At 38.7% G+C, this 25,641-nt stretch overlaps 1 protein-coding gene across 6 annotated transcripts in view; it reads left to right on the top strand.

Annotated features, from left to right (window-relative positions):
• The window catches only part of UXS1 (UDP-glucuronate decarboxylase 1), a 141,909-nt gene extending 131,884 nt beyond the window's left edge, over window positions 1-10,025 (top strand). For all 6 annotated transcript variants that reach the window (XM_072621780.1, XM_072621778.1, XM_072621779.1 and 3 more), the window contains 3 exons: window positions 1,685-1,742; window positions 5,630-5,733; window positions 9,117-10,025. In XM_072621780.1, the coding sequence (XP_072477881.1) occupies window positions 1,685-1,742; window positions 5,630-5,733; window positions 9,117-9,248 (294 nt within the window). In that variant the 3' untranslated portion in view covers window positions 9,249-10,025. The remainder of the gene's footprint in view (window positions 1-1,684; window positions 1,743-5,629; window positions 5,734-9,116) is intronic.
• Window positions 10,026-25,641: the final 15,616 nt, after the last annotated feature.

Below are 25,641 nucleotides of genomic sequence, written 5' to 3'. Positions count from 1 at the left end.
TTGTGCAGCAGCATGCGTAATCAGGCACTATTAAAAAGAGCTTTTTGGTAATGCCTGTAATTTATGGAAATTACATGCATAAATTTGTGTGTTCCTGGTTTAATGCATGAATGTCCCTTGTGTAAATATCCCTGAATGATAACATGGAAGAAGGAGCTTTTTCAAAGAGAATATCTCACTGGTGAGAGTGATTATAATATAACTGGAAAACAGCCTTCTTTCCACCTGTAGAACATCTGTGTTCGGTAAAAAGAACATTGGCTGGGGTATCAGAAGACCTGGGTTCACATACCACCTCTGATACTTGCTACATTTTGGGCAAGTCCTTTAGTTTGCTGGGGCCTCAGTTTCCTTAGGACAGTTAGGTGATGCAGTGGACAGAGTGTTATGCCTGGAGTCAGGAAGATTCCTCTTTCTGGGTACAGATCCAGCCTCAGATACTTACTAGCTGTGTGAGCCTGGGCAAGTCACTTAATCTTATTTGCTTCATTTTCCTTATCTATAAAATGACCTGGAGAAGGAAATAGGAAACCACTTCAGTATCTTTGCCAAGAAAATGGGATCACAAAGAGTCAGAAACTACTGAACAACAACAGCAGCTTCCTTCTATGCAAAGTAAGAGGGTTAGACTAGCTGGTCTGTTGACATCCCTTCCAACTGAACATCCATGGTCATGTGAAAGCCTGTTTTCTCTGCAATCCTTGGTTTGTTTTTTTTTTAATTACTATTATTATCAAAATAAAGCCATAAGTTACAGTTAAAATTCATCAAAATATCCTTCAGGAAAATCAGAGAAATTACTACTTAAATTACTTAAAAATTTATTTTCTCAGATTTAACAAAAAGATAGAATGATTCAGCTTGCTACCCTGAAAGATATTAAGTTAACCTATCATATTTAGAGACTCCATTTCAAACCAGGAGAGGAAAGTGGGTATGACTTTTTCTTCTCTTTTCATTATTAAATACAGTCTTCAGGGTTCTATTTTTTTATTGGGAGAGATGCTACTTACCAAATAATCTCCACATCTTGATCAGTGTAGATTTCTAATTGTCTTTTATGTGGACTTCTATATCTAGTGTGTTTCACACTAGATATAATAATTAAAGCAGTAAGCTTTTCTTGTCCTTCAGCATTTCTGTCCCTGCTCTTATTTAGCCCATCAGAATTATTTTTTATAGCAAAGGAGAAAGGAAAGGAATAAGTATTTATTAGTGACTACCCTGTGCCTAGTACTTTATAAGTACTATCTCATTTGACCTTCACAACAAATCTGGGAGTTAGGTGCTATTATTACCTTTATTTTACAATTGATGAAACTGAGGCAGACAGGTGAAATGACTTGTTGTGGTCAGACAGTAAGTATCTGAGGCTGCACTTGAACTCAGGGCTTTCAGACTCCAGGCTCAGCGCTATATCTCTGAGCCACCTATATACCGTGGTAGCTGCTATCGTACTCAGAAGGGGTAGTAAGTTGATACAATGTATTATCTTGCCAGATTCAGTAAACATGATTTTGATGTGTTAACAACCCTGAATGAAAATTGCAACTGGTGAAATAAACATATGTATGTTGTAGAAAGCCTGTTGTCTTTTCTGCTGTCGGTGAGCCTATAAACATCTTACAGAAGATTAATGTGATTACTTAATTACTCTCATAACCAGTAACCATTTCTTCCTTAGGGGAACCCAGAAGAACACACAATTCTAGAATTTGCTCAGTTAATTAAAAACCTTGTTGGTAAGTAGGATAAGTCATTTCACGGGTGAACTTCAGCATGAATGTTTCCTATCAGTGGTTAATGCCTTGATTAGCAAATGTGTAATTAATATAAGCTAATTGAGTTGGATAAAAGCAGTACTTTTATCAGAGACGTTTGTCTTCTGATGCTTTAATTAAATAACAGCAGGAGAAAGGGTGTCTTTGCTTTTGTTTGGGATTGTAATTGTGGGCTTATTCTTGTGTTAGATCCTTTTTGTTCCCCAAAGGTAGGTCATTCTGTGTAGGTGAAAATGATTTGTTCGAGGAGCCTTTGCTGGGTGAGAATGGAATTTCAGAGGGTGAAAGAGAGTCGCATAAAATTTGTATTATTTGGTGTAGAACACATCAACCAGTTCTAAGTACTATTTACAATTCTGATTAGCTTTCCTGTGAAATTGTAAGAGCCAATGTAGAAATCAGGGCAGGAGATAATAAGTCAGCCAGTTGCACCCCACGGTGACCCAGAGCTTTGTCTGATTCCAGACTCAGTTCAGGCCCAAGCAATCTGTCTCCTATAAACATGATGAGCTTAGTCCCAGCCCTGAGTAATTCCTTTTCTGAGGACCCATCACTGGAATCCCTGGAATCTTTTTTCCTAGGACTAGGACTATATCCATATATAAATGGAGACTAAAGATTTCTCTTGAACAGAGTATGGCACTGAAATAATTAGGCTTTGCTGAGATCAAACTGTATTGTAGAGTCACCTCTTATTATCCCCTCATAGATATTCCTGAGGTCCTGTGGTTTAGCTACAAATGAATTTGACTTGAAACCAAAGATGATTTAAGACTGGCCTGCACAACATAATGGCCTGCCAAAGGGTTTCAGGTGGCCCAGGAAAAATATAGAGACTGTAAAAGAAAGTAAAGATGTAATGAGTGCTTTGTCCAGGCCTTCCACTAGTCACTATTGTGCCATCGTGTAACTTGAGAGATGGGTTGCTACTGTGCACTCTCTCCTGCTTGTCATGTGATACTCAGCAACCAACCATCTTAATCTGTCTCTAGTCTGAGAGGTGCAATTTCATGATAAGTAAAAATCTTAAGTAATAAGTGTAATTAATTGATATCAATTGAAATTTCCCCCTTTTTAAATATGGCTTATTTGCATAGTAGTTTAATCATTCTTTTACTTGGAAAGTGAGCCACTAAAAACCTATCTGTGGCCCAAAGAAGTTTTGACTATTTAATTTTGGTCCCTTTCCACTGCCAAGTTGTTCAGGTCTGGTCTAAGTTTAAAACAAAGGTCAGTGTTGTCCATCCACCTCCTCTGAATACCTCTCTTTATTATACATATCTGTCAGCAGCAAGGCTTTAAAACTTTGGTGCTGAATCTGACCTGTGAACCATTTTGGAATTCTGATTTCTGATCTAAGGAATGCCTCTAATTTTTTCCTCATTGTCCATTCTGAGAAGAACAGGTCCTGAGCTCTGGGACTCAGTTTACCTGGTTCACTCCATTGCCATGTATTCTCTGATCCCTCAGTTAATTGTGTTCCCTCCCACCCCAGCATCCAGCAAGGAGTCTTTTTTTTTTAATTATCATAGGACCAAAGATTTAGAGCTAGGAGAGAACTTAGAGGCATCTAATCTAATCCCTTCATTTTACAAATAAAGAAATTGAGGCCCAGAGAAGTCTAGTGACATGCCCAAGGTCACATGGGTAATAAATAACAGGGATGGGTTTTGGACCCACCTCTTTTGACTCCATTTTCTGAATCCTTACTCAATTGTTGCAGTATCAGAATTACATAAAATAGCAGTTTTTCGCCATTTGTAAGTATCCCTTCTCAGATACATGAAGTATGTATGTATGTATGACGCTTAGCCTGTCACTTAACCTCTCTGCCTCAGTTCTCTCATCCATAAAATATGAGGTAGGACTCAGTGTCTTCTAAGGTCTCTTCCAAATATAAATCTGTGGTCCAATGACGCCTGGGTCTTGTCTCCATGCCACAAGTAGGCACTGGAATTAGACTTTAGTGTGTAACAGAAATAAGTTTTATTTCCATATTTTTAAGAGGGCCGAAATTTCAATTTCAGTGTCAGGAGGGCCAGGTGAGGAAATTACTCTACCAATGAAGATTAGTACTGGTCCTACAACTTACAGACTTAGGTAATAACCTGAGTGACTGAAAAGTTGGTGTCACAGTGACAGTATGGTTATCTGACCAATAGCAGTATTCATAACAACCTTCATTTCACTTATAAGAGGTTGTTATTTAAATTACTTCCTCCACTAGGGTTCAATTCCATTACCTCATTGGAACAAAGTGGTGATCCTAGGGTATGCAAGCGGAACAGAATTTATTAGGCCATGGCACAATGGACAAGAATGATGGGCCTCGAGCCAAGAAGACTTCAGTTCAGCCTCAGACATTTACTAGCTGTGTGAACCTGGGCAAGTCACTGAAACCTGTCTGCCTCAGTTTCCTCATTTGCAAAATGTACTGCAGAAGGAAATGGCAAACCACGCTGGTATCTCTGCCAAGAAAATACCAAATGGGGTCACAAAGAGTGAGACATGACTGAACAACAACCACCAAAACAGAAAAACTTTTCATCACAGATGCTACAGAAGGATTGGGTTTAGTTTGATGGGAAATTATGTAGGAATTCTGGATGCTGTGGGTAGAAAGAAATGGCTTAGTATAGAGGACAGAGATCTGGTTTCAAAAGAGTTCTAGCCCTGCCTCTGACCCACACTGACTGGTGACTCTGAGCCACTCATTTAGCCTTGGTGCCCTTGGTGATTTTCACAGACTATAAATTGCAAAGTTCAGCATTAGTAGAAGGAGATTCCTCCCTGGGAATTTTTCCTCCACCAATGAAATCATGTTTCTGGGATAATTATTTTTACTCGTAAACAACAATGATGATGATGATGAGGTGATAGTTAGCATATATGTGACACTTAAAGGTTGGCAAAATGCTTTGTGCATATTCCAAATTCAGCAGTCTGTCCACAGTGCTGCCTTACCCTGTGTGATGCCCAATTACTTCACCTGTAAAATGGGAAAACATCTTATCCGTTGGTGGCATAAGGAAAGAGCTTTGTATGTCTCCTGTTTGTTGCTGTCATTTCGGTTGTGAATGACTTTTCAGGACTCCATTTGAGTTATTCCTGGCAAAGACACTGGAGTGGTCTGCCATTTCCTTCTCCAGTTCATTTTACAGCTGAGAAAACTGAGGCAGATAGGGTTAGGGTTAAATGACTTGCCAGGGTCACATAGCTAGTAACTATCCAAGGCTGTATTGGAACTCACGTTTTCCTGACTCCACGCTTGGCTCTCTGGTACTCTATCTGCTGCACCAATTAGCAGCCCTTGTATGTCTTAAAGCCTCATAGAAATGAGAGGCTATTGTCACATAAAAATGGGGCCCTAATTTTCTAAGCCCTGGGAGGAGGGGGAAATGACCCTTTTCTAATGTGACCAAATGGTTTAAGAAAACATATTTCTGCTGATCAAGGGACACCGTAAAACTTGCTGCTGGGAGGCTGGGCTATTGGGTGGCTTGTGCATGAGAGTTCTAAACTGAGACAGACTAAACTACTCAGCTGTCTGTACCTAGTCCTGCACCAGTATGGTGGGGGGACAGGAAGGGAGGTTGGGCTGCCTAAGGAGGGGTGAAGAGTTGCAAGTCAGAAAACAGAGCAAATCAAAGCTACCGACTATACTTCCAGCCTGGACGTGATATGGACTCCCAGTCTTCACCCCAAAGACCCTCTAATTGTCTGGGCCCATAACTCTGAGGCAGGATTTGAACTTTTATATGTTTCATTTTTAAATTGTCCCACATCACATTACAATGATTTCTTCTCTTTATGTCTCTGGTTACGTTTTGGTTTTGATCTTTAAACAGGTAGCGGTAGTGAAATTCAGTTTCTCTCAGAAGCCCAAGATGACCCACAGAGAAGAAAGCCAGATATCCAAAAGGCCAAGCTAATGCTGGGGTGGGAGCCTGTGGTAAGTGAAGCTGAAGGAGGGGTGGTATCCCCTGGAGAAATGAGTTTCTCTGTTGTACGTGACCTTCCCCACACCCCTCCCTTTCTGTGTGTTCCATCCACCAATGGAAGAGCCATACCAGCTGGATTCAGGCAAGGCCTGGACAGGCAGAGCGGAAGAAGGGGTGGAGTTTTCCTTGCACCATTAAATGACTTTTCATGCATCATTTGAAAATTGTTTTCTGTTACCAAGGAAATAACTTTGATGGTCCTTCCTGGGCTGAATGCAGTGCAGGGGGAGCACACAGTTGTACTCCCCCTAGGCAGACATCTTGACCAGAGACCTGTTTGGAGCTTATGGACTCATACTGACCTTTGCTCCTGTTGCTTTTTTAGGTCCATGTTTAGAATTTCTAGTGAAGCAGAATGCCTCCATTTAACTTGGTCTGTGCTTTTTCTTGGATGCAATGAAAGTTTACCTGTAAGACTGCATAGCTTATTTATTATCTATGAATCAGAGAGATAGCAAGTTCGTAAGCCCTAGGGAGGAAAAAATTCTTAAGCTTTGAGGTTTTAACTAATCTGCAGAAAACATGACTTGCACTTGACTGTTTTTTTGAGTGAGGGAGGATTGTGCAGGTCACCAGCCTCACTTCTCCTCCAGAGCCATCTGAATCCAGTGACCAGATATTCATCAGGATGACTGGAGATGACCCAGGATGATGCAGTTGGGATTAAGTGATTTGCCCAAGGTCACACAGCTAGTGAGTGTCAAGTGTCTGAGGTGAGATTTGAGCTCAGGTCCTCCTGACTCCTGTACTGGTGCTTAGTCCATTGCACCACCTAGGCAGTTATTCATCCTGATGAATATCTAGTCACTGGATTCAGATGGATCTGGAGGAAAAGTGAGACTGGTGACCTGTACAGCCCTCCCTCACTCAAAAAAACGAAGTCAACTGGAAGTCATGTCATCATTTCTCTGATGGCATGGTCTTCTTCGGCAACAAAGGACGAACACACACAATTCACAGAAGATAATTGTCCCTTGCTGTGAACTCCTAAGTTTGTTACTGCAAGTTGGAAGGAAGTTGCCATGTCCTTTGGAAGCATGTAATGTTGGCAACTTTGGGGTGAGAGGCTGGTGGTGGGGATGATAGGGATATCCTTGTTGTTGCTCTAAGTCACTGGTCTATCCTGACCCCAACTGCCGAGGTCACTTATGGAGGAGGGAGACATCTATAGATTATCCTTACCATGTTGCAAGTAAAATCCTACTCTAAAATGAATTTCAGATTTCCAAAAGTTTTACTTCTGTCTAATGGCTTACATTCCTGGTTGTGTGTTGTAAGATTCTTGAGTTCCAAATTTTTCTCCTTCCCTCCCCTCCCATTTCTCTAAGACAGACAGCAATCTGATGTGGAATATACATATGCAATCCTGTCAAACATATTTCCACCATATTATGAAAGAAGAAATAGAACAAAAGGAAAAAAAATTCATGGAAGAAAAAGAAATAAAAATAATGTGCTTCGATCTGCATTCAGACTCCATTAATTAGTTCTTTTTTCTGGATGTGGATAGTATTTTCCATCATGAGTCTTTTGGAATTGTCTCGGATCATTGTAGTGACAAGAGCTAAATCAGTCATAACTGATCATCACATAGTGTAGCTGCTACTTCCATTCCCATTTTTAACAATTAAAAATATGCTTTTCTCCATTCCCTTTCCCCCCTTTTCCCTTTTTCCTTTTCCTTGCAAAATATTTGCATTACAGGAAAACATTCTAGGATGACTTCTTACCTTACAAAAGGATTCTTCCCCCCTCCCCCCCCAAAAGATTTTCTCTGCGGTTCCCTTTTTAAATGGCAAGCTTTTCTAGTGCCTGTAAGATTTGGTTCAGTTGTAATTTATTTACAACGTTTTGGTAACACATCTATCACATAAGAGGAAGCATGCCATAGTGGAAAGGGCTGGCCTTGGAATCAAAAGGAACTGGGTTCAGGTCCTTACTGTGACTCGTTTTTGGTGACATGGCATGGTTGTGGCAAAATTGCCTAACATCTTGGTTCCCTAATCGATTTCCTGAGACTAAGTTCCACAGACCTATTGCCAGTCTGCATTTGTAGAGAGAGAATCCATCCCCCACCAGTCAGAAGTTCTAGTCTCCCTGTTCCTGTCATGAAACAAAACAAAAATCCCATTACGTGAAGTAATAAATTTAGACATTACATGTTTTAAAGACTAGAGGGGAAATTGGGTATTTCTAATTGAAGGCTCTGTAGTACAGTGGAAAGAGTACTGAATATGGAGTCAGAGAACTTGTATTCAAATCCTGCTTCTGGTCTTTACCCCTCTGAATTTGGCAAGTCATTTAACATTTCTAGGCCTCAGTTTTCTTATCTATAAGTCAATGAGGTCAGACTAGATGGTCGCTGAGGTTCCTTGCCCCTCTAAATCTCAGGCTGTGATACTGTGATTCCAAGGACCCATCCAACTATTCAGGTCACTTTTCTCAAGATTTCTTATCTTGTAGAAATTTGGAAGGGATCTATGCCAAGAGAAGCTTTGGGGCTTAGGCTGCTTCCATTTTACCCTCCATGTTCATAAGTGAAAGCTCAACTGTTACTGTTATTTAAAGTGAGCTGACAATTAACAGTGAGGTTAAGATTATTTTATATTGTGCCATTTTTGGTCATTTTTTCAGTATTCTGTCCCTTCAACCACAGTAGGTGAAAGTAGCTCGTCCAGTTTAATCTGAAACATATCTAGGTACTTGGGACATAAAGTGGCTCACAAGCAAAGTGCTTACTGTATTTTCACATTTCCTTTACCCGTCCTGTGACCTTGTTCTAGAATAATGGTGAAATGGAATCCATTCTGGAGGCAGAAGGGACCCAAGAGGCCATTCGGTGCAGCTTCTCATATTCTAGATGAGAAATCGGAGTCCTCAGAAAGTCAGATGACTTGCCCTGAAACTGAGTGTCTCCCCAAGTGGTATTTCTTCATTTTTTAATAATGAATAGACACTACTAGAGAGAAGCAAAAAGAAGGAAGGAGAAAGAAAAAAGAAAAGTAGGTTAATGTTTCAGAATTTGACATTTGTTTTAGAGTAAAATTTTACTTATAATAAATAAGCAAGGATGAAATATAAAAGCAAAACTGTCCTCCTGTGGTTGGATTCAGCCACATTTTGAAAGGAGCAAGCATGGGATTCTGTTTTTCTTGGGTTGGCACTGGTCCTGTGGCCAGTATGTGGTGCTGTGGGCATTTCTAGCAGATGTTTCATGTTGAAAACCAGCATTTCCTGCAACAGCACACCCCCGAGGACAAGCACAGTTATTTATTTCATTAGACAAGAAACTCCGTATTGATGTGACCTTGCCTCTCTTTCTCTCTCCAAACAGGTCCCTTTGGAAGAAGGCTTAAATAAGGCAATTCACTACTTCCGTAAAGAACTTGAGTACCAAGCAAATAATCAATACATCCCCAAGCCGAAACCCGCAAGGATAAAAAAAGGCCGAACACGACACAATTGAAGGAAGGATTTGCTTCTCTGGACAGAATTCCCTCTTTTACCTTTGACAGGATGTAATTTTTTTCCTCTTCCTTTTTTTTTTTTTAAAGAAAGACTTAAACAGGTGTCATGAAGAACAAACTGGAATTTCATCCTGAAGCTTGCTTTAAGGAAATGGATGTGCCTAAACCCTTCCCCAACACACACACATACACACACACACACACACACACACACACACACACACACACACATGCCACACACTCAAAAAAACTGCAAATCTTGCCTTGCACTTTTTAAAATCTGTCTTTTTATGTACAAATAGAATAGAAACATCTTTGAGTATTTTCAAGTTTTTTATCTTGCTGTGAGATCCTTTGTTGTTGACTGTCACTGACAGTTTTATTTACTGGTTTCTTTGTGAAGCTGAAAAGAAAGATAAATGGAATGGAAAATGCCGATTTTATTTATAAAATATGGGTCCCATAGTTATACTATGCATAAGAGAAGAAGTTTAACAGTATTGTCGGGCAAGTAAAATACTGGGCTTGAGTTTGCAGGAGTATACACGAGAATTCTGTTTGAAACCTTTATGTTTCTTTGGATTCAGAAATTTTACAAGGTTTTAGTTTTAGTTGCTCACTTGAATTGGAGATATTTTCATTGATTATCATGGATAAAGATATTTTAAATCACTACTGTGTTGTGCTGCGTACTCTGGGAAAAATAAAAAAAGTTATTGTATTATTGGTTGACAGTGGTTGAATATGCTATTTTAATAAAATATTATAACTTAAAACTAATAGGCTTTTCAATTTTTAATTAAAGTAGGTGTTTTTATCTGTATAGTATAGATAGATGGTGAAAAGAGGGAAAAATTAGTTTATATATTTGTACAATTCTATTGAAAAAGCAATGTTATTATATATGCTATATAATTGAGAATGATGACCTTTGAATTATTATGTGCAGCCCAAACCAAATTTACAGAAATAATGAAGGGTATTTTGGGAAGACTTTAAGCTTCCTGAAGGCTGAGCTAGAGTTTTTGTCGTACTCTTGTATATTCATGGGCATATTGTGCTATATGATGGGTATGTAGTTAGTAAATTTTTATTGGTAGAGTATGGGGACCAGAAATGGATCATTTGCATTATATGGTGTGATTTGTTAGACTGATTGGGTTTTTGTGTTGTTTTCCCTAAGGAAAAAATGAAGCTGATGGGACCACAACTTTTCAAACCAGAGCATGCGTTTAAAAGAAAAGAAACAAATATATAGCCCTCTCTTTTCCTCTGTTGTCACCCCCAAAAAATAATATCTTTTGTATTTAGATCTTTGTTTAACATCACAATGTCATTAAAAAAAAGATGATATTTACAGCATGGTAAAATAGAATTCTGACCCCTAGAATTCTGAATCATGAAATATCAGAAGTTATCTGGATCTCTGAGGCCATCTGTTGTTGGTCAGTTGTTTCAGACCCTTCATGACCATATTTGGAGTTTTCTTGGCAAAGATATTGTAGTGGTTTGCCATTTGCTTCTCCAGCTCATTTTTATAGGTGAAGAAAATGAGGAAAACAGGGTCAAATGACTTACCCAAGGTCACTCAACTAGTAAGTGTCTGAGGCTGGGTTTTACTCAGGAAGACAGTCTTCCAGACTCCAGGTCTCAAGACCATCTAGTCCAGCTTATATTTGAACAAACATCCCCTTTCCAGCATTCCCAATAAAGGAGTCAAACAGCTTCACTTGATGTTGAGATGCTGTTCAAACAAGAATCTACCTCGTTAATACTCTGATCCCACACATTGGTGGGATCCCTTGTCCCCAAAGATAGTGTTTGTCAGGTATTTTGCTGATACCTAAGTGACCTATAACTATGGTATTTCTTTTTGATGTGACTGCCCAATAATCCTTGCAAAAAATTAATCCAGTCTTTCTGTCTTTGTCATTGCTTATTTTTCTAGCTGTTCAATAAGCATCTAGAACAATCCTAGACTTATTTAAAATTTTTTTTATTTATATCTTTTGTTTTTATATTGCCTAAATTTCCCATCCTATCTTTTCTCTTCCCAGATGGCTATCTCATGTAAGAGAATTTTTTTGTGATGACTGGAAGTCAAGCTCCTTGACCCATCATCTGCACATTTTGCCTCCTTCCTCCCATTTTTATTTTTGAAAACCATGACATTTGCTCTTCTTCAGAACTCGTTCTCCATAATCTTTCAAAGTCATCCCACAATGGCTGAACAATCCCATCCACTAATTTTCAGGTCCCCAGGAGTATCTTAAATTCATCAAAGAAACTAGTTACTTATTTTCTCCTTATTTATCTTGGATTTTAACTTAGATTACTCATTCATTTTTCTCTTTGGTCCAAGAAATCAAAATAGGAATTAAGTAGTTTTCTCTGTCTACCCCTACCAGTAATCCTGTCCCTTCTCTGATTCTGCCCTCACTCCTTATATTGATTAAAAGCCCTCTTTGTTGTTCTTGGCATTCCTCCTCAGACTTGACCAGTTGCGTGTTTTAGCAATACCTACACTATTCTTACCAGGTCATAACACTTTTATATTCATCCTGTTCTTCATGCATCTCCTGAACATATCTTAAAAGTAAAAATTGATTTAAGAGTGAGTTCCATATGCATACACAACAGTCTGCTTTAGAGAACACCTCAGAATGATGTATCGTCAGAATTTAATTCTTGAGAGCCCTCCATCCTTCCTCAACTAACTTGCCCTGTACAACTTTAGGCCTTAGCATCCTATCTAATCTCTTTCTGAAACCTTTGAAGTTTGCTCACCCCAAATCTAGGACATAGGTCAGGCTATACTCAGATTTGAAAGTGTAGTCTGAATGTTCTCTACGTAATAAAACCCAAGACTCATGCATAGAAAGGGTAGGAAGTTGACTTCATTCTATTATTCGAGGATCACATGAAAAGCTCCTTATCTCAAAGATATTTTTCTCCTCATCTGTTAGAATATGAAATTTTATAATAGCTCATGTTTACAGAATGCTTTACAGTTTACCAAATGCCCTCATGATTACTCTGCAAATATTTTTGCTATTTTGCAGATAATAAATATTTATTAAGAGCCTGCAGGCTCAGAATAGAAGTTATAGTGGCAAATTTTGATTTGTATAAGACATCTTTATAATAATTAGATCTTCATGAAAATGAAATGGAAGCCCATGCAGGTAATGATTTTCCTCTCAGCAGAAGCATTTAAGTAGAAATTGAATATATTGTAGGGTTGATCCCTGTATGGAGTAGAAAACCAACTTCTGTGACTCTGAAATCAGGTAAAAAGACCCCAGAAAGGAGGGTGAAGGATGCCAAATGTAAAAAGCTTTCTTTACAGTTGACCCCAGAATCAGCCATGATTTAAACACACATACACACACGAAGGGTAAAGGAAGTACAGGAATAGGTTTCAATAACTGCATCATAATAGGCTTTCTTGATGTGCCTTTGTGGTACACCTTTGTGCCAAATAAAGGGAAATTCTGTGTGTTTTTAAGGTTAGAGGACATACTTCCTTAAATCTAGGAGTTCCTATCTTATTGTATTTATAGATGTAAATCCCATGCCATTGACCCTGAGTATTTTTTTGAATCTGGCCTTGACAATACCTTTGATTCTTGATCTGGCAGAGACATCACTACTTAGTGGGGTTACTATTTTGGAGGTAATTTACCAGGATGATCCAATGGCATTTTTGTAGGGTGCATAGCTTACTTCTAAAGAAATATTCTCCAAGTGTGGATTTGTCAAGTATATGGTGATGTTCAAGCAATCTTTTTATAGTTGTATTTGTCTATGAGAATAGCTTTTCTGCTTTTTTCTCTTTGAATTCTCTTGGGTTAATTGCTACAGTTCGAATGTTCTGTTATTATGAGCACTGTTTAAACACAAATCTGTCTAGAAAAAGTTATTTCTGTGATGACAGGTGGACTTTCTCTCTCTGATTTCCATGGGAATCCAGTTGGGTTCCCCAATTTAATTGATTTATATAACAAAAATACTCAATATTGTGCATTGTTTACCCTGAGGCAGAGAAAGGAAAATGGCGAAATTCTTGTTCTCAACTTAAAGACTGTGAGAATTTCATTTTCAGAGGCTGTAATTTGTTCTTCAGCTGAACATTTGGGGAATGATTTGTAAAGAGTTGGTACAACTGGGGGCAGAGCCAAAGTGATGGAATAAAGGAAGGAGTTTGTCAGAGCTCTCCCCCAAACTCTCCAAATAGTTGTAGAAAATTACTAAACAAATTCTAGAGCAGCAAAACCCACAAAAAGACAGTAAAACAAATCTCCAGCCCAAGACAACCTGGAAGATGGACAGGAAAGGTCTGTTGCACCAGGCTGAGAAAGGAATAAACCAGCACGGACCATGCCAACGCAGAATGAGACCCAGCAAACCCAGAACCAGCCTCAGGGGACTGAATCACTAGCAGCTGTGGTGGTTTGCAGACTTCTCAACCCACAAACACCAAAGACAACTTAGAAGATCAGTAGGAGAGGACTGTCAGACCTAGGTAACGGAAGAGTGCAGACCAGCCCTGGCCCCAACACAGCACTGACCCCAGCAAACCAGGAGCAGGCCTTGAGAGTAACTGAATCAGCAGTGGCGGCAGTGGCTGTTATCCATTGACAATAAGGGGATCAAGCAACTGCTCAGAAGGAGATTACAGGGTCTCTGTGGACACTTAGGTAGGACTCTGTGACTTTGCCCACACTTGGATCTGGGTCACATTCTTGGGGCAAGGAGGAGCAATGGCATAGTAGAACTTGTGGCAGCAGTGAGGAGAGAACTGTCCTCACAGTTCCAGGGGAGAAAAGAGTGCTTGTGATCCCTTTACAGATCAGAGCACAGGCCAAGAGAAGAGCAGACACCTGACCTTGGAAAAACTGAAAATTTAGAGGTCCCTAGAAGTGTCTGAAAACAGCTGCACAAAACCCCTGAAGTTTGGGACAGTATAGCCTCCACCCTGAAAGCAGAGCCTTACTTTAATAAAAAGTTAAAAGTCAAGGAATAGGGTGGGAAAATGAGCAAACAACAGAAAATATCTGAATATAAAAAGTTACTGTGATGACAAGATCAAAACGTACACTCAGAAGGAGATAACAAAGTCAAAGCTCCCACATCCAAAGCATCCAAGAAAAGTGTGAATTGATCTCAGGCCATGGAAGGGCTCAAAAAGGATTTTGAAAATCAAGTAAAAGAAGCAGAGGAAAAATTGGGAAGAGAAATCAGAGTAATGATGCAAGAAAATCATGAAAAATGAGTCAACAGCTTGCTAAAGGAGACCCAGAAATATACTGAAAAAAATAAGACATTAAAAAATAGGCTGGACTAAATGACAAAAGAGATCCAAAAAACCAATGAAGGGAAGAGTGCCTTACAAATCAGAATTTGCTGAATGGAAAAGGAGATCCAAAAGCTCACTGATGAAAATAATTCCTTAAAAATTAGAATAGAGCAAATGAAAGCTAATGACTCTTTGAGAAATCAAGAAAGTTTAAAACAAAACCAAAAAATGAAAAAAATAGAAGACAATGTGAAATATCTCGTTGAAAAAACAACTGACCTGGAAAATAAATTCAGGAGAGATAATTTAAAAATTATTGAACCTGTAGGTCATGATCAAGAGCCTAGACCAAGAGGGTAAAATAGAAATGGAAAGAATCTACCAATAACCTCCTAAAAGATACCAAAATGAAAACTCCCAGGAATATTATAGCCAAATTCCAGAGTTCCCAGGTCAAGGAGAAAATATTGCAAGCAGCCAGAAAGAAACATCAAATATTGTGGTACAACTCTAGAACATTCAAAATTTTGTTTCCTAAATAATAATTGCCTTTAAAATTGGTTATTTTTAACACAGTACTTAAATGGATTTGTGTTCTCATCACTATGGAAGTAGAGTACCTCTCCAGGGTTGCAAATCATACTCCCTTCCATCCTTATCCATCTGATGCAATTTTTGTCCATGTTTTCCCATAAATTCTTTCCAGAGGATCCACCTAGCATGCTGTGGTCCTTTCTTGATTTCTCCTGACATCACTCAAAGATACTAGTGGAACATCTGTAATTCTTTGATCATGCTACATGGTCAGCTCATCTCTTTCAATAATTTATTTCTTTTCCTCTTAACTATTTTTCATAGTGCCCTATTATGTTATGGATGGCCTACTCACACCCATTATTCATGCTTCCTTTGCCTTCAGAATGATAGTCCATTTTAATTATTGAGAGATCATATCCATTCAACAACACTCGTAGAATATTAACATTTAAGAGAGAACTTCAAGGAAATTTAGGCATCACTAAAGGAATTTTCTGCAGTTCCTGATGAGCAATCTTGCCTTCCCACCACCTCCTGCATAACTCTGGGCCCAACTTAGCCATTCGCATTATCTGTCCAAAATATATTGGTAGATAAACTCTATAAATTATCTGTGTAACGTTGTCATAGTCTGGACAATAGACATTCTTCAACCTTTTGGCAGTTGTGGTGGTGGTAGTTGTTATTGCTGGCTTTTTTTTTTTTTTTTTTTGGTGGAAATGGTAAGGCCAAACTATTTTAAATGTTGATAGAGCTCACCCAGGAAATGATGTGGTATCCTAGAACTTGATCAAAATAGTACAAGTTCATCTTCAAATAGGACCTTCTGTATGAAATCTTTCCACAAGTTTGATTCTAGACTGGTTCTACCCCTTGATGATGTCAAACTCCTTCAGCAAGTACATGTCTCCCTATTGTATGACATCTAAATCAGGGTCATTGGTGCTGCAAACAATGCAGTTGTGAGAGCACTGAGGAATTCATTCACAAGTTTTCTGAAAGAAGAAAAGATACCAAAAGTATGGAGAAAACATCCCAAGCCTTATTCATACTCAAAAGAGAGCATCTGAGAGAATATCAGCAATGTCTGTCTTTTACACTTATTTTCCCATTGAAGAAGAGAGAGGCTTCACTCTACATTTTGGTTGATGTCTGTCAAGGACAATCTTCAAATTAAAAGCATTTTCAGAGAAGGTACTAGTTGGTCCAAAGGGTTGATAAACCAAATGGGATCTACCTAAGGTTAAGTTCCAGCCAGCATTTTATTAATGGCATATTGCAGAAAATGAAGCTGTTATTAGCATTGCATAAATGAGGTAACAGATAATGAGATAGAATCCATAGTTTTCAAATACTATTTTGATTCCTTGTGTCCTTCTATGCACTGCTTAAGTATGCTTCTATACACTGGTTTGGTTAACATTTCCTGATCCTCCCGAAAAGCTATCAATGCCCCAAATTTTCTTTGTTTTTACGTAACATGTATTTGTTTATGTAATGATAACTAACGTTCTGTACTACTTTACATATCTCATTTGATCCTCAAAAGTACCTTGTGATTTAGATGCTATTTTTATGCTCACATCTCCCCCAATAGAATATACCAAATAGAAGACCTCTTCGAGGTCAGAAATGGATTGGCACAATGCCTGGCATCTATTGGATGCTGAATAAATTCTTATTGATTGATTAAATTTCACAAAAGAGGTTCATTGATAATGGATGCAACCTTGATAAGGCATCAGGAGTTTTTTGTTTATCCAAAAGGCAAGGATACCTATTCAAAACTAGAATGTTCGCAACACTTTGAGGGCTCCAAGATTTTAAAGCTTCACCCTACTTGTATAAACTCATGATTGTATACCCTGCATACTTTTTGAAGGCATTTTTGACACAGATTTTAGTAGGGAAAAATCAGACTTTTTAAAAGTGACATTCTACAGCCATACCTTTGCCATCACACAACTGAAATATGAGAATTTGGCTTTCCACCATGCTTATTGTTTTTTAACAATTAAAAAAAAAAGTTTAGGATTCAGTAGACAATGCCACCTAAAAGACTTTTACAAGGTGTCTTGTGAATGCATAATCATGCATGGTATCATTAAATTAATTTGTTAAATTTTTTAAAATAAATTAAAAACACTTTAATCATACAGTTTGAAACTACACAACATAGATGTGAACCAAAAATACATAGATTAGGATAGATTAGGAAAATGAGGACTTCACTGACCTGGGGTCAAAGTTTTGGCTAGATTGATGCCAGCTATATATTTTCTGAGCCCCAAATCAGAACATATAGTATGACAAAGGATTTTTCTTTTCTTTTCCCAAGACTTACTTGTATTTTATTGTTGGATATTTGTCCCAGTCCACAGAGTCTGAACCATTGAAGGACATTAGCTAGGAAGAGAATCCAAAAAAAAGACTTAGACCGTGTGATACAAATATAAACCTAACTTTATGTGTCCTTTGCATGGTGCTTTCCTAACTTAACTGTGAAGGATTTGGCCCAGCTGTCCTAGATTCTGTTTCTCAACTTTGCTCAACACACCTGACTTTTAACCTCTGTGTGTGTGTGTGTGTGTGTGTGTGTGTGTGTGTTTTGAAGTGTGTATCTTACAGGATTGTGAAAGATGATAGGTGAACAACTCAAATACTCCACTGGTATCCTCAGTGTTAAGAGGAAGTGAAAGAAAAATCAAGGAAAGAACACACTGAGTGGCAAAATTATGGTAGTTTGGGAATTAGTAAGCAAACATAGAAGAATTGTGACCACTGTTATTGGAAGGAACATCCAAATGGATGAGTTTGCAGCTCCATTTGAAGATTTCTTCTGTCACTTGGCAGCTAAGAGGACGATGGAATGGAAAAGTGAAAACACTAGACAGGGAAACCAATCAGTCAGCTATTGCAATAGACCAGGAATCAAGTGATGAGCCTGCAACAGGGTATGGCAGTGTCAGAGAATAGAAGGGGGTACATATCATAGTTAATGGCAAAAGTGAAATTAATAGAATTTTGAAACAGATTGGATATGTGGGGTGAGTTAGAGGAATCAAGGATGACACATTGTGAGTCAGGGTGACTGGGAGGATGGTGATACCTTTGAAAGTAAAGGGGAGTTAAGAAGAGGGGAGGGATAAGTTAAGTTTTCAGTATGATCTGCATGTTGAGTTTAAGATATCTATAAGCCATCTGTCCAGGAGGTAGTTAGAGATCTAAAACTGGAGGTCATGCATGGTTAGGGCTGATGTTAGGACTGGGCACGGAATCATCTGTATATAGATGGTAATTAAAACCATGGGAACTAATGAGACACTAAGAAAAATAGTGTAGAAGGAGACTAAGAAAACTCCAAATGGAGTCACAGTCGAAAACAAATCAAAGTGCTGATCTTCATGGTAGTTGCTAATGAAATTACAGGACCAGCAAAAAAATATATATTTTTACTTGCTCATCAGAAATAAAAAAAAAAATTTAATTATTATAAAGCTTTGTTCTTTCTCACTCTTGTCACCTGAATCAGCCATTTTTCCATTCTATCGCCTATCAAGTAGTAAGAGGTAAAATTGGTTGGTCTTCAAGTTAGTAAAAGCATCAGTTCAGCACTCTTCAAATTAGTCTTTGGCTTCCCTTCAAGATCTGGTTATGCTCAGTGTCACTTTCCAGAAAATTTGCTTCCCAGAAAAAAAAGGAAAGGGATGGAAACAGAAAAAAAGTGTAGAAGCTCAGTCAAATGGCACTGATCCATATCAAATGAACTTGAGGTCCCTGATAGTGTTGGCTCATGCTGCCTTTCACGATGACACCGTCAGTTGTTTACAGAGTCGTAGCTGAGCATTTTCTCCTGGCAGCATCATTCTTCCTTGCCTCCCAGTCTCTTTAGCTTCAATGCGTGCATCTTACTAAGAAGTGAGAGCAGAAAGAAAGGTGATTGAATTGTGGGAAAGACAGAGCATTTAAAAGACAGGAACCTCATCCTCTTCCTGCATAGAGGGCTCTGTATTTATCAGAAGATGTGTTTTCTTTTTCCTGCATTAATAATAATTGTTGCTATTCAGTTATTTTCGACTGTGACTCCATTTGGAGTTTTCTTGGCAAAGATACTGGAATGGTTTGTCATTTCCTTTTCCAGCTCATTTTCACAGATGTGGAAACTGAGGCAAGCTGTGAGGCATCTTTCATATACCAGAGTGAATTAGAGAGTCAACTGATGAGGCATTTAGCAGCTAGAGTCAAATGTGAATCTGGGTTTTGCTTCTTTAAGAACTGGTCTCCAAAAGCGATAAATGTCAAACTATCATTTATTGAATTTATGTAATTCTTTTATTTGGTGATGATAATGATGTCCAGAACCACTTCTTGGTCTTCTCCAGGACCCTCGAGACCCTTCCAGAATCAGAAATAACTCATCCTAGTTCATTTTCTAAGGGTGGAGGGAGAGGAGAGGAGAAAAGCGAGGAGTGCTATATCCATTTAAAAGGAAAAGCATAGTCTGCATTCCAAAGGAATGAAATTCTTGATCTCTTTTTTAAATTATTAATTTAATACAATTTTCTACAATCACTTCTATAGGACTTAGATTTTCTCTCCCTCCCTTTACCCCTTCCCTCCCCAAGACAGCGTGCAGTCTTATATGGGTTCTACACATACATTCTTGTTAAACACATTTTCACATTAGTCATGTTTCATAGAAGAATTAAAATGAATGGGAGAAACCATGAGAAAAACCCAAACAAAACAAAAGACAAGAGAAAATATTCTGCTTCATTCTGCATTCCAATTCCATAGTTCTTTCTCTAGATGTGGATGGCATTTTGCCTCAAGAGTCCTTTGGGAATGTTTTAGGTCCTTGCATTACTGTGAAAGGCTAACTCCATCAGGAACAGTCCTCGCACATTGTGGTTGTTACTACTACAATGTACTCCTGGTTCTGCTCCTTTCACTCAGCATCAGCTCATATAAGTCCTTCCAGGCCTCTCTGAAGTCTTCCTGTTCATCATTTCTTATAGCACAATAGTATTTCATTACATTCATATACCACAATTTGTTCAGCCATTCCTCAATTGATGGGCATTCCCTCAATTTCCAGTTCTTGGCCACCACAAAGAGAGCTACTATAAATGTTTTGTACATGTGGGACCCTTTCCCATTTTTATGATCTCTTTGGGATACAGTCCTAGAAGCAATATTGCTGGATCAAAGGGTATGGACATTTTTGTAGCCCTTTGGGCATAGTTCCAAGAGGTGGCTCCTGAGAAACCTGAGAGGTTCCAACCAGAGTGGTTGGATCAGCTCACAGTTTCACCAACAATGAATTAGTGTTCCAACTCTCCCACATCTTCTCCAACATTTATCATCTTCCTGTTTTGTCATGTTAGCCAATCTGATAGGTGTGATGTGGTACCTCAGAGTTGTTTTGATTTGCGTCTCTCTAATCAATAGTGATTTAGAGAATTTTTTTCATGTGACTATAGATAGCTTTCATTTCTTCCTCTGAAAACTGCCTGTTCATATCCTTTGACCATTTATCAATTGAGAAATACTTGTATTCTTATAAATTTGACTCAAGTCCCTATTATATTTTAGGAATGAGGCCTTTATCACAGACAGTAGTTGTAAAATTTCTTTCCCAATTTTCTGCTTCCCTCCTAATCTTGGTTGCATTGGGTTTGTGCAAAAGCTTTTCAATTTAATGTAATCAAAATTATCCATTTTGCACTTCATAATGTTCTCTGTCTTTTGTTTCGTCAAAAATTCATTCTCCATAAATCTGACAGATACACTACTCCTTGCTCACCTAATTTGTTTGTAGTATCAGTCTCTTGATGTCTTTTGTTTTAAACATCATTTTTAAAATTCTGAGTTTAATACCAAATAAAATCATCTGTCTCCATATGCAAAGTAAAGCAGGAAAAAAAAAGCTTGTATATGAAACTAGGATTCTTGATTACATAGAACTTGCTTTTCCTTTTAAATATATAATAAATTCAACACACAACTTTCAAAGCTGTCTTTCTTGCTTGTCTGTATTTCCTTCTGGCGTTCCTTGTATTCCCGACTGTGCATTGAAAGAAATGATCTTTCTTATTTTAAGGAAATGCCTATCTGGAGCCTACATTTTCCTCCTACTCCACAGCCCAGTTTAAAAAAGAATAACTAAAACACTTATAGCAAATATGCCTATGTAAGTAAAACAAGTTCCCACACTGACCATATCTGAAAATGTAAGTCTCTTCCCACATCTTGAGATCATCGCTTCTCTGTGGGACCATCAGGAGGTGGGTAGCATAGCTCATCATCAGTACCCTGCAATTTTAATTAATTATTGCATTGGTCAGAGTTCTTAAGTCTTCACAATTGCTTGTCTTTATAGTGTTGTTGTTACTATGTAAACTGTTCTTCTGATTTTGCTCAATTGACTTTGCATCACTGTACTAAGAAAGTTCGGATTCGCTCCTGTAAATGACGCTCTCGGACTCAATCAAAACGAAAGTAAAAAGCTTTAATTACACAAGGCACGGTACAGACAGTTTAGGACAGCAGAAGAAGCAGAAGGCAAATATAATGATTATTAGTACAAAGGCTATAATTACAATAGATAGATAGAGGAAGAGAATACATCACCAATTCAAGGGAACCTCCAATAACTCAATCGGCTGGGAGCCCCATTACAGCCAGAATAACTTGAATTGTGTAAAGATGGTCCCGCGCGAAGCGTCCTCCCACGGGTGAGCTCAACAGGACTTTGTGGTCCGAGCTTTTTATAGGGTTCGCAAAAAAAGAAGGCTCTCGGCCAAGGCAGTTACATACAGAGTTTTAGCCTACTTCCCTAGCATATGCAGTTTGTGTGTCTGGGTCTAATTCTGGCTTTTTAATTGCTGACATGTTCAAAAACCTTGAAGCTCAGCATATTTTATCACTGTCAAGTGCTTATGTTCAAGGAAGGGGCCACCTTCCCTTGAACATAAGCAGTTTCAGGAGTGGCGAGTTCCTGTTTTTTATTGCCTAGAACGTACAAGGTTTAAAGAATGGTCAAGTCCTGAGACTAAACGTTCAATCGCTCAGGCCTATTAAATCTGAATGATATTACAATTTTAATAAGAAAATCTAATTTCTTATTCAATCACATCATACGAATCTTCTCAGGTTTCTCAAGAGCCATCTCTTTTCATTATTTCATATAGAATAATAATGTAATATCACATTTATATACAATAATTTATTCAATCATTCCACCATGTAACTGCCTTTCTATTTGGGATTCCTGACAGCATTTTAGGTCCCAGATACCCTCCCTTATCCTGGCAGAAATAGTGACTGCTTGGTAGAGCACATGTTACTGACCTAGGGAGTCTTTGGCCACATCTTTTGTTGTGTCTCTTCCCCTGAGGGTAAACAGGCAGTCCTGGTATGAACGTTCCTAACCTTGTGGCAGCCTTATAAGTTTGAGAGAGCTCCTGGGACAGATGGATAGCAAGAATTTTATGTATCAGATAGAGTGTTCCCTGAGAGGAGGAGCCTAAGCCTTTACGAGAATCCCTTAGAGTTGCCTGAGCCTAATTTAGACTTCATCAGTGTACCTAAAGACAGCTCCAGGATGAAGGCCAATGCTAAGCCTTGCATGGGGAAGGGGGGGGGCAGGGAACGACTGGTAGACCCTAGCACAGGGGGCAGCGTCATGGGAGAAGTTCAGGCTACAGAAGCTGCTGAACGGGCACTGGTATGGACAGCAGTTTTGTTAACTGTAACCTGAAAGTGATGCAGCCCCTTTTTATTGCTTCTATAGACATAATAATACCTAGTGGTCCATAAACATAAACTTGCTTTTTTTTTTTTCTGGTGAGAAAGAGTGAATTACACAGATTGAGAAGGCGTGGATGCGTTGTGATGATCTTTCCTCTTCCAAAACTTCCTGTTTCAGCTGAAGGCACCATCATCTGCAGGCTTGCAACCTCAATGTTATCCTTGGAGCTCTATTCTCCAAAACACCCCACACATTTGAAGGGTTGTCACATCTCATTGTCTTTGCCCATCTTTTACGTATGCCCCCTCTCACACAACCATTACCCCACTTCAGTGCCTCTACTACTCAACCTGTTGCAACAGTCTCCTCAATTCTCTCTCGTAAGTCATCCCCTTGCACATCTGTAAAATTATTTTCCAAAAGCAAAGATCTGATCACACCACTCCCTTACTCAGTAAACTCTGGTGGCTCCCTATTCACCTTTTTTGGATATTATTTCATCTTCATTTTATTGTTTTTAAATTTCTATTTTTGCATAAGTTTTGCGAAGTCCATATTAGTACGTTAGCACATGAATATAATTCACAGACAGGTAAATACACACATTGGGATTACAGGCTCAAACATTTTTACAAATAGGGTACATCATTAAAAAAAATGGCAATCCCTGCACCAGTCTGTTTTGTTCCCTAGCACTCACCACAGAACTTAGCACAAAATAAATGTTTTCATGCTTTCTTCCTTCTTTCTCTCCTTCCTTCTTTCCCTCCCTATTTCTTCTTTCCTTTCCTTCCTTCCTTCCTTCCTTCCTTCCTTCCTTCCTTCCTTCCTTCCTTCCTTCCTTCCTTCCTTCCTTCCTTCCTTCCTCCCCTTCTTCTTGTTCTAAACTGTTAGAGGCTTTTTTGTGTTTGTGGTTTTTTCCCCTTATGGCCCCCTTGGAAGCCCTTGGGACCATCTCTTCAAAGGAGCATTCTAGAGGGAAGTGGCTTTGTGGGTCCAGCATGAACAATGTGACAATAGCCTAACAGATTCTGTAAAGTTAAAAAGGGGGGAAGGGAGAAGTCATGCAGAAATACATGCAGAAATCAAATTAGTTAGACATTTTCTAATTAAAACTCAGAAAGAAAGTATGAGGAGATAGTCTAGCGATTACTGAGATAATGATGTGAAAACCATTTGTAAGCTGTCAAAATGCTAAAAAAAACATAAAGCATTATTATTGCTAGATTTGGAGAGGTCTTGGAGGTGAATGGAAAATAGAAAAAGTTAATGTTTTTTTTTTTTTTTATGTAAGCCTATCATCTCCTAGCAGCTGACTGATAATCAGTATCATTGTGTCCTAGAATCTAGGATTTAAATTCCAGTATCACCTACATCACAAACTTATTTTAAGGCTCACATGAAAGCAATGAAAACTGTTTTATGAACTATAGATGGAAGCTATTATTTGTTAATTCTGAGTTAACCAGGTAAATTGATCCACCAACAGCTGTGCACCATGACCCACGGAATTAAGAATGATCTGTCAATTTATCAGTCATTTCCATGTCCAGACCAGGTAAAGTTTCCTGTGTTGAGCCAGATTAATCTATAGACATAGCAAATAGAGAGCCAGGAAGACCTGGGTTCGAGTTTCATCTCTGATACATACTGGCTATATGACCCTAGGTCAATCACTTAGCCTCTCACTGCTATAAACCATTCTTTAAAACTGTAAGTTACAGGTGTCAGAGTTGGGGGGTAGAAAAGGAAACCATTGAATCTATCACCCCAAACCCATTTAAATTAATGAATTTAATTAATTAAAGTATCTAAAAAGATACCCTAGCCCTGACACCTTTATCAGGTGATAATACTCTGCTGAATCAGTAATTCAAGGGCATTGAACTAAGTGCAAACAACTTAATTAATCCAGTCAGAAAGCATTGGAAATGAAGGAAATTAAGTGACACTACACCAAAAGTGTATTGAGATTGACTGAAGAAACTTGAGTCATATAAGTTAATTCGCAAACCAGGAATCAAGTACCTGGTGGTAGAACCTGTTACAGATAAATCCGTGAGAGAAAATAACTTGCCAGGAAGGGTGAGGGGTTAAAGCCTCTGTCTTTACTCCACCCTCCCACCCCCCATCCCCAGCTATCTAACCCTGCCACCTTGACCAGAGGAAGATGTTTCATACTCCAAAAAATATGGAAGACATGGACATCCCCTGGGCATCTAAGCAGTGTGCTAGAGAGAGTTGATGGCAGTGTCTGAATCAGTAGTTGAAGACTAAATAGAAACACTGAGGGAGTTCAGATTTAGAAGTGAGAAAAATTATTATTAAATAAGCAATTATTGGGGAGATGCAGGGTTTTTCCCTTCCTATTTCCTTATTCTCTACTAGGTCTAGCCAGCATCTGAAGGACACGGCTAATAATGAGATTGGATTAACTTTCTTCTCAATCCCGTTCAGACCCCACCCAAGTGGGGAAGCCCATTGCATTCTACTCAGGCTTGGGGGTGGGGGGAGGGTAGATCCTTTGTCTAGACTGTTGGCACTGAGAGTCCTCTGGGAGTAAAAGTCATCATAGTCACAACCTCCAGTCCCTCGTTAAATAGGTCCTCCTCTCATTATAATATTCCTTCTTTTCATTAATTTTTAACCAATCAGAGCTGACTGTTTCTCAGGAACACCTACTCCTTCAAAAGCATCTAAGAATCATTGTTTGTTCTTTGTTCTTGAAGAAGACCATGACATTAGGAAGATGATGTCATGACTTGCAAGTGAATTGGATTTAAGTGAGGGAGGGCTGTTCAAG

This window comes from Notamacropus eugenii, chromosome 6 (genome assembly GCF_028372415.1).
Source record: "Notamacropus eugenii isolate mMacEug1 chromosome 6, mMacEug1.pri_v2, whole genome shotgun sequence".
Taxonomy (NCBI): Eukaryota; Metazoa; Chordata; class Mammalia; order Diprotodontia; family Macropodidae; genus Notamacropus; species Notamacropus eugenii.
The sequence above is the reverse complement of the archived record's forward strand: the minus strand, read 5'-3'. Positions and strand labels throughout refer to the sequence as shown.